The sequence below is a fragment of the Myotis davidii genome, unplaced genomic scaffold, assembly GCF_000327345.1.
Source record: "Myotis davidii unplaced genomic scaffold, ASM32734v1 scaffold190, whole genome shotgun sequence".
In the NCBI taxonomy this organism is placed as follows: domain Eukaryota; kingdom Metazoa; phylum Chordata; class Mammalia; order Chiroptera; family Vespertilionidae; genus Myotis; species Myotis davidii.
The window spans coordinates 757,474-765,695 of record NW_006283440.1 but is presented as its reverse complement, the minus strand read 5'-3'; the positions used below and the strand labels follow the sequence as shown (position 1 = coordinate 765,695).

At 45.5% G+C, this 8,222-nt stretch overlaps 1 protein-coding gene across 1 annotated transcript in view; it reads right to left on the bottom strand.

Annotated features, from left to right (window-relative positions):
* Positions 1-8,222, bottom strand: part of PTCH1 (patched 1) — a 63,596-nt gene that overhangs the window by 32,805 nt on the left and 22,569 nt on the right. Inside the window, 7 exon segments of the mRNA XM_006779327.2 lie at positions 326-479; positions 1,278-1,425; positions 2,340-2,461; positions 2,758-2,956; positions 4,334-4,425; positions 4,522-4,591; positions 7,441-7,630. Of these exon segments, the coding sequence (XP_006779390.1) occupies positions 326-479; positions 1,278-1,425; positions 2,340-2,461; positions 2,758-2,956; positions 4,334-4,425; positions 4,522-4,591; positions 7,441-7,571 (916 nt within the window). The 5' untranslated portion in view covers positions 7,572-7,630.

Below are 8,222 nucleotides of genomic sequence, written 5' to 3'. Positions count from 1 at the left end.
GGGGGGAGGGCAGGTTGGGGAGACACAAGAGCCAAACATTAGAATGTGTAAGGATTCTAATGTTTTCCCCCACCCATCACCCCAAATCAAAAGGTAAAAAAACAAAACTTAATGAAATCCAACAACAACAAAAATTTACATTACAGACATCACATGAAATGGTACAAATCAAAGATGGGCAAACTCCACACGACCGCTTCTCAAACTGCTATGAAGCCTGAGCTCTCTCTGTCTGAGATGCACATGTGTTAAGAGCAGTTAAAAAGCAGGAGGCGTCACGGAAAGGTAAAAACCGAAAACCAAAAGAGGCCCCAAACCCCCAGGGTGGGGACTGAACAGACGGTTACCATCAGCAAGTAGCCGCTGGCCACTCGGATGACGCTGACGTCCGAGAAGGACTTGAGGATGTCGTCCAGGGTCGTCGTGGTGAAGGAAAGCACCTTCTGAGAGGAGTTCTGGGCGACGCTTTGATGAACCACCTGTGGTCACAACAGAAGGGAACGTACCCGATGAAACCAGTGCTTCAGGGAGCTTCAATGCATAGCCCAGGTGCCGGGGATGCGTCTCTGCAACCTGACCCCCACTTGTTTTCTGGTGCCTTATCAAGCGTTCTGCACCATTCAGGCTTGAACTTGGGCTCGATGACCCTGGACCTGGGACAGCAAAGGTGAGCACTAATCCAGTGAGCATGTGGGGCCGTGGGGAGCCGGTGTCATCGGAGTTCACGCCCAGGGCTGTATGTGCTCTACAGGAGGACTGCTGCTCCCCCCGCGCGGCTCTCCCGCAGTTCCCACTAATCCAAAACAAGGCGCTCTCACGGGCACCCCTCCCCGTTCATTCTCGGGCCACCTTTCAAAGGTCGTACGCAGCTCAGGAGAGGTCACTGCTTGGGAAACAAAGGCCAGCTCCTGTCACATGACCTAACCAAGGGCACTGCAGCTGTGACGGAGTCTATGCCTGGCTAATGCTTTCCAGACACCTTTTCTTGTGCAGCAAGTGTTTTTTTTTTAACAGTTATGCCTAACTCCAGAGTTCACAATTGGTTACTCAAAATGTGCCAGGGCACCCCAATTAGCATGTGCGTCGCACAGATATTAAGATTTTCAATATCAAGAAAAGGGAAAAATGTTTTCCTCCCACAGGTTCCCAGACTCGGTCTGTTTTGAAAATAAATTCTAATAAAAAAACCTTTTAAAACATCATTCGAGTGAAGTATTTGGAAAGTAAGGGGCTTGTACCCAGATTCAAAGGTGGGTGTCAGGACGCGGGCAGTTTACCTCCACGTAGGTCCTCTGCCATGCCTCCAGGATGGCCGCGGCCTTGTCCTCATTCCAGTTGATGTGTGAGACGTACTCGTACCCCTTGAAGTGTTCGTACATCTGCTTGGGAGTCATTAACTGAAACATGGTCTGCAAGGCGTGCGCACTGGACGAGGGGTGGTGGTGAGAAGGCAGAGATTAGCACCCCTGGAAGCGGCTCTCTGCGCCCCACTCTCCCGCAGCCTCCTATCCTTCTACATGAGCACAGGTTCCCACTACAACCGGACCCGGGTGTTACTTTATTTAACAGATTGATGCACCGTATTAAAGGTGTCACCTTACAAACCTTCTACAGATAGACCCCAAAATTAAATTAATAGGCAATTTCCTCTCTCAGTTTCTACTCAATGAAACAGGGAGGGTAGAGGAGTAGATAGCTTGGCCAGATATGCTGGGCTCACCCCTGCCCACCTGCCTGTGCAGAAATCCCAGATGGCTTTCCCAGGGAGCAGGCTCGGACGAGTACCTGTAGCTGACGGCACGGAGTGCAGTGCCCACGGGACAATTCTTGGTTAGCCATTGGCTGGTTTTCTCTTTAGCTTAACAGTGGTTCTCAACCTTCTGGCCCTTTAAATACAGTTCCTCATGGTGTGACCCAACCATAAAATCATTTTCGTTGCTACTTCAATAACTGTAATGTTGCTACTGTTATATAGTACAGGTTGAGAACCGCTGGCTTAACAGGTTACAAGGGCATACAGTTTGTACCACTTAACTCCACATGCTGTGACCATGTCTGCTTACACGTGCCCCGATTTTCTACACAACGGGCAGATCTAAAGCCCTATACTCACTAACTACAGTCTCGATGAAAACGACAAAAATGTTCTCAAAAAATGCCCCACATGGTGCCTTTTCAAGCTGGTCTGGTCTGCTATTATTTTCTAAGATGCTATTACAACAGACGGCTAGCTAGGAGAGCAGGGAAGCATTAATACCAATACACTTGCAGATGTCAGAGGGAAGTGGTTTCTCGGGCAGGAAGCAACGCGATGGTTGGGTTTCCCTGTGCGGGGTTACCTGATGAGCTTCCCAGTGCTGTTCTTGACCGTGCCACCCACAATCAGCTCCTCCTGCCAGTGCATGTACTTCCTGGACAACCCATGACATCCGCCACTCAGAACAAGGGCCATATCAAGAGGCTGGAATGGAAAGACAGCCACATAATTGTGGGAATTGGCAGGCAGGTCACATGCCTTGTTAAAACCCAGCGCATTCAGGGCTTGGTTGTTTCAGCGAGAACATTAAAAACAAGGCTAATGAGAGGCGTATGGCAAATCTTACAGCAGAATTTCGCTCTATAAACAAACTTAGTGCCACAGACAAAAGGAGTCATTGAGAATGAAATCTTAAAAATGAAAAGAATAAAGCGAAGAATGGGGGAAACCATCACAGTGCTCTCCCTGCCTGTCCTGAGCAAAACCCCGGGTGTACTCACTTTGGTGGCATTTTTGTTGGGGGCAGTGGCGGGGCAGTCCGGATCCGCTGGGTTGAGGCAGGGCCGGTCCATGTAGCCATGGCCAACTTCCGCCTTGTTCAGCATTTCCTCCCAGCTGTCCACCTGGTAGTTGATTTTCTTTAACTCTTCTAGGAATTCCAAAGGGTCAAAGTTTGTCCACTGCAAAGGAGGCTTACCTCTGTGAAAGAAAGGAGGGGGCAAGACAATGAAGGGGCTTCCAAACCCTCAGGAAAATGACAAGACCGCGGAGAGTGCTCGCACTAGCGCCGATCACAGATCACGTGAGGATTTTGGTAAGGCTGCCATCCTGGGACCCCACCCCGGCATGAAAAAGCAAACCGCTCCCTTCCCGGTCTGTGCATGCAAACCTAAGTCGGGAAAGTAAGGTGGCAAGCAGAGGGCTGATGCATGAGTGAAGGCACAAGGAATCTGAACTTGCCCACCTACTGTATTTTAATACCGAAAAACAAAATTAGCCAGTGGTGCTTCTAAACAGAAGACTGAGATTTTAAAAAAAAGGAAAGAAAAAAGAGGGAGTCGCAATATCAAATTAGCACTTGCAAGCCTAATAACTACTTTGTCAATGTCATCAATCAAAATATTTGATCTCCATTACCTGTAATAATCCCATACTTATGAGCTCCCTCTGACAGCCTGGCAGGCAACCCCCTAAGCCCCCTGCCGCCTCCGCCATCACCGCCATCAAGGCCACTTCCCCCCACACTCACTTTTGAATTTGTGCTGTTGACAGACCAGAAAGGCTTTTGGCTGCCTGTTATGTGGTTCAAACCACACTGTAGCTGCTTAACCAGGCTGAAGCCATTATTCAGAATCTCCCAACCAGAAAACACAAAACCCCTTATTTCCCATCTAAAACTGTACACTGAGGGTCAGGGGATGGCCACTGCAAATTGCTTTTGCAGAGATGTGCAAGCTAGGACAGAAACAATAACTCAAGCACTAACTCCTGCATAATTAACTGAAAATGTCGACACTGATTAGCAATTATTCTTTAACTGATGAGGAGTATATAATATCCAACTGCTAAACTACGAAGCACCCACTAGCAGGGCCTTCAAAGATAGCAGATTTCCCCTTTAAATGTCATTAATGCGACCCCAAGAAAGGTTAACATTTTCCTCCTCAGGAAGATCTTGAATTTTCACTCAAGATATTTAGTTCTGACACGAACCCACTAATAAATTCTCCCCTTAAAAGATAAGCTAAGCTTGAGTGCAGTCTGCAAAACTGCCAACATTTTAAAGAGTTAAAAATCACACATACTCTGAAACCATTTGCATTTTATTTGCATATAAATAGGCTGGTAAAAGTGAATGAAATTTAACGATGCCTACAGAACTTTTTTTTTTTAAGAGGAAAAATATTCTGCTGCAGACCTCTCTCTCCCCAGACTATTCACTCAAAAAATGCACATGGAATTTCAATGTTTTTACTTCTTGTTCAAAACTGAAACAGAATAAACAATGATAAAGTAATATCAAAAACATTCTAGAGCTTAGAAATCAGACGCCAGAAAACAAAATCATACACTTACAGCAGGTATGCTGTCCCAGACTGTAACTTGGCCCCTTCCCAGAAGCAGTCCAAAGGCGTGATAATTAAACAAGGGTAAAGATATTCTATTATCTGTCAAAATTAAAAAGAATAGGCCAAGCGTTAGGCTGACGCACACCACTGGGGTGTCTTTGAGAATGTTCTTTGTAAACAAAAGAGAAAATATACCTGATCCATGTAACCTGTTTCTGTGATAAGTTCTCCGGATTTGTAACACAAATGTTCCAATTTCCACTGTCTAGTGAAGAGCAGAGACAAAAATTTCTCATTGCAATAAAGTAAGGAACTCAGTGCAAAACCGGAACTATAGACTATATAGAACAAATCGAGATTTTGGTCACTTTTAAGTATCTGTCAAAACGAGCAGAGCTTTTGCCAAGTAGAGACCCAACAAGCTCGCTTTAATGAATAGTTAATACTCAATTGTAATTAACGTGTGGGTGTTTATGTAAATGAATACTACCAAAGTACTTGAGAAGTCTTGTTTCCTTAAGTGTTCTCCCAATAATCTTGTTTACACCATTAATCTGCTTTCCACATACATTAAACAACTTCAGGGCAAATCAGACTGAGTTATCATAAATGCAAAATAACTGGAGACTAAATCGGTAAGGCTTATAATGTATTAACATATTCAGGTGTGAAAATATTACTGCCTTATATATATATATATTTTTACTAGCAGATAATGTCCTTATTAATAGACAAGTGTTCACAATGAACTTTCTTACTCTTAACCATGAATGAATGCTGCAAGCAATGCCTGGTATATCCATTTCCCACTTTATGGTCTTCTCTTCTTGTCCATTAGAAACGGTATTAAGTAAACTGGCCTGCACTTACCGTTCATCTAGCACCTACATATTATCATAGAGCACTGCTATCCCTAAAAGAGTGCTATATAAGCTCATGCCTTAAGGAAGGTAACTCTAACTTGAAAGAAAAAAGGAAATTTGGAAAAAGTAGGGGAGAGAAATCCAAGGGAAGAAAAACTAAATATAAAAAGCTCCCTCCACACTGCTCTGTTGTACTGATCACCCAAAGGGGAGTTTTGGACTTGGCCTTCTTCCCTGTGACCAGCTCACACACCCCTTGGCGACCCACTGAAAGGCTGCCTTCCTGCTAAGCGTTCTTTGACCAGTGCTCCTAAGAATGACCCCTTTCTCTTGAGCACGGGCTGGTCAGACCTCCCGCATGACGCCAGGAACACCTGCAGCGGAGACTGCCCATGTTGGCTTTGTACCTGCTCATCTATATTGAACTGTCTTCTTCCTAACTAGACTCTCGGCTCCTTCCACAGGACCCAAGTTATCAATTCATTCATCCATCTGCCCACCCACCCACTATGTAAATGTTCATATTCTAACTCCATACAGCATCAGCACAGACTATGCAGCGTGAGTAGGTTCTCACTTCACATCCCTTGATCAATTAATTCATTTAAACTTGCCTGAGAAGGGCATGGCTGTGGTTAGAAACACCACTGGGCTTGGAGCCACGAGAGAGGTATGAAACCTGGCTGTGTACTATTTAATAACTGTATGAACTTGGACAGATGCTCTTAATCGATCCAATTTCCAATTTTCTCACCTAAAAAAATGAGATGGGTTGAACTAGGTGTTCTTTCCAGTTCATGCATAAAAGTCCTCTGGTTCCATCTCCGTGAAAGTGTTATTTCATTGTACAGATGTGTCCACATCTCCTAAGTAAGCGATGAGCCCCTCCAGGTGAGCTCCAGCACGCAAGCACGCCCCTGGCATGCGCACAGTGGCCCTGGAACACCCATTTCCACTTGCACATTTTACTAAGTTGCACCAGATAGTGGCTTTCCCTTCAAAGCTCCTGGCAGACTGGAGGGCTGTGCCAGTGAGGGCTGGGATGCGCTCTCCACCCAAGTTTGCCTGACAAGAGCGCTAAGCTACACCCCCTGGCATTTCCTAAAACCCTTTCACATACACATGTGCCTGATCTTGTTCTGGGACCCTCCTGAGGACACTGAGCAAACACTCCATCACTTAGTTTACAGGGGAGGAGACAAGAGTGTGCTAACTAGGTGACGTGTCCCAAGGTCATGTTGGGCCCCCGAATCCTGTCTCCAGCCAGATGGGTCTAACATAATAGCCAACCCAGCGATGTGCATGCAGAGTTGAGGTTACAGCAGAGACAAGGACAGACTTTCATTTTATTCTCCCTCATCCTCCCCGGCCACTGACTATGTCTGCACTGCCGCTTCCTCCTGGTGTTGAAAGCCTATGGGGGCAGGACAGAGTTAGATAAATGCCAACTCAGTGGTCCCCTGGAAATGGGGTTTAGGGATAGTCCTCTCAACCGCTCAGGGAGAAGACCCAATTAAATGAATCAATTCAGGCAGTCAGGCAGTCAACAAACTCCAGGTGCCTGCCCTGACCTAAGTGCTGGACAAGATGTGAAGGCCCCACCCTGACATCTCACAGCTCAGATAGATAAGAAAAAGTGCCAGAACTCCTCCTCTGCTTTTACTGTACCCACAGCATTGTTGAATTAGCTATGAAATTAAAGGGTAATATTTTGTGAAGCTGTGCATAAGTCTAACCTACGCCACTTATCTATCAGCAGAAATTTGCCAAAGTGGCTCCACCCTCTATTGGTTTTGTGACACAAACCAACACCTGTTAATATCTACAGTGACTACAAAATAATTAGTAACTTCTTTGTTTTTCTTTTCTATTCTATTCTTTCCGTATTCCTCGCAAGCTGACCAAAGGCAATGTAAAATCTGACTATTCTAAAAACAGCTCAAGTAATAAAACATCTTCAGAATAGGTGTACTGTGTCGCATCCCAGTGGCAGCTTGAAGGATCATACACATTTGCGGATAGTGACTAAATACTTACTGAAAATACATTATAAAGTCATGTCTTTGGTTACCAAACTCTGGAAATGGATCCAAGGTTTTTTTGTTGTTGTTTTTTTTTAATAATTTCATTTAAAAAGTCATTTCATTAAAAAACTATTTGAATGAACACCCCACTTGTATTTCTAGGACAACCTTATTTATTAAAATAAAGGGGCCTAAGCGAGCAGCCTCTTCCCATGGCCTCACCTTACCTGTTATACATATACACGTGGACCCGGCTGGCCTGGAGTGCTGAGTCCAGGTGTTGGCGGAGCGCTTCTGTGGTCAGGACATTAGCACCTTCTTCTTTCGGGGTCTGGATCATGAGTTGAGGATTAAACATAGCCTCTTCTCCAATCTTCTGGCGAGTATAATTTAATTCACGACTTACTCGTCCACCAACTGATAAACATGTACGAGTTTCAATTAGAACAGCACAATCCCCACATTTTCACGTTCTATGTGCTACCTCTGAGAAGCAGGGGATACATGATAAACAAACTGGTTATGAAAGTGCGGGGCTGATGTTTGAGGAGTAACAGTCACATGGTTGTTATCAGGAATGTTTAACTTACCAATCCTATATAATAAAAGAGAAACATGCAAACTACCCGTCCCTCCGCTATGCTCAAGCCACACCACAAGCCATGCCCACCAGCCAATCAGGAGCAAGTATGCAAATTAACCCAACTAAGAAGGCGGCGGCCAGGGAGCTGGAGGGAGCAGGAGGCTTGGGTTGCCCCTAGCGATGGAGGAAGCCAAGCTTCTCGCCTGCTCTGGCTGGCACTGGGCTCTGCTCAAGGCTACAAAGTTTCAATTATAGAAGATAAATAAATGCTAGGAAAAAAAGAAAAAAAGGAGAGGCTGGGAGCTTGGGTCGCTGGGGGGCATGGCCAGCCTGCAAGGTACATGCCCTTGACCGGAATCGAACCTAGGACCCTTCAGTCCTCAGGCTGATGCTCTATCCACTGAACCAAACCGGTTAGGGCAGGTC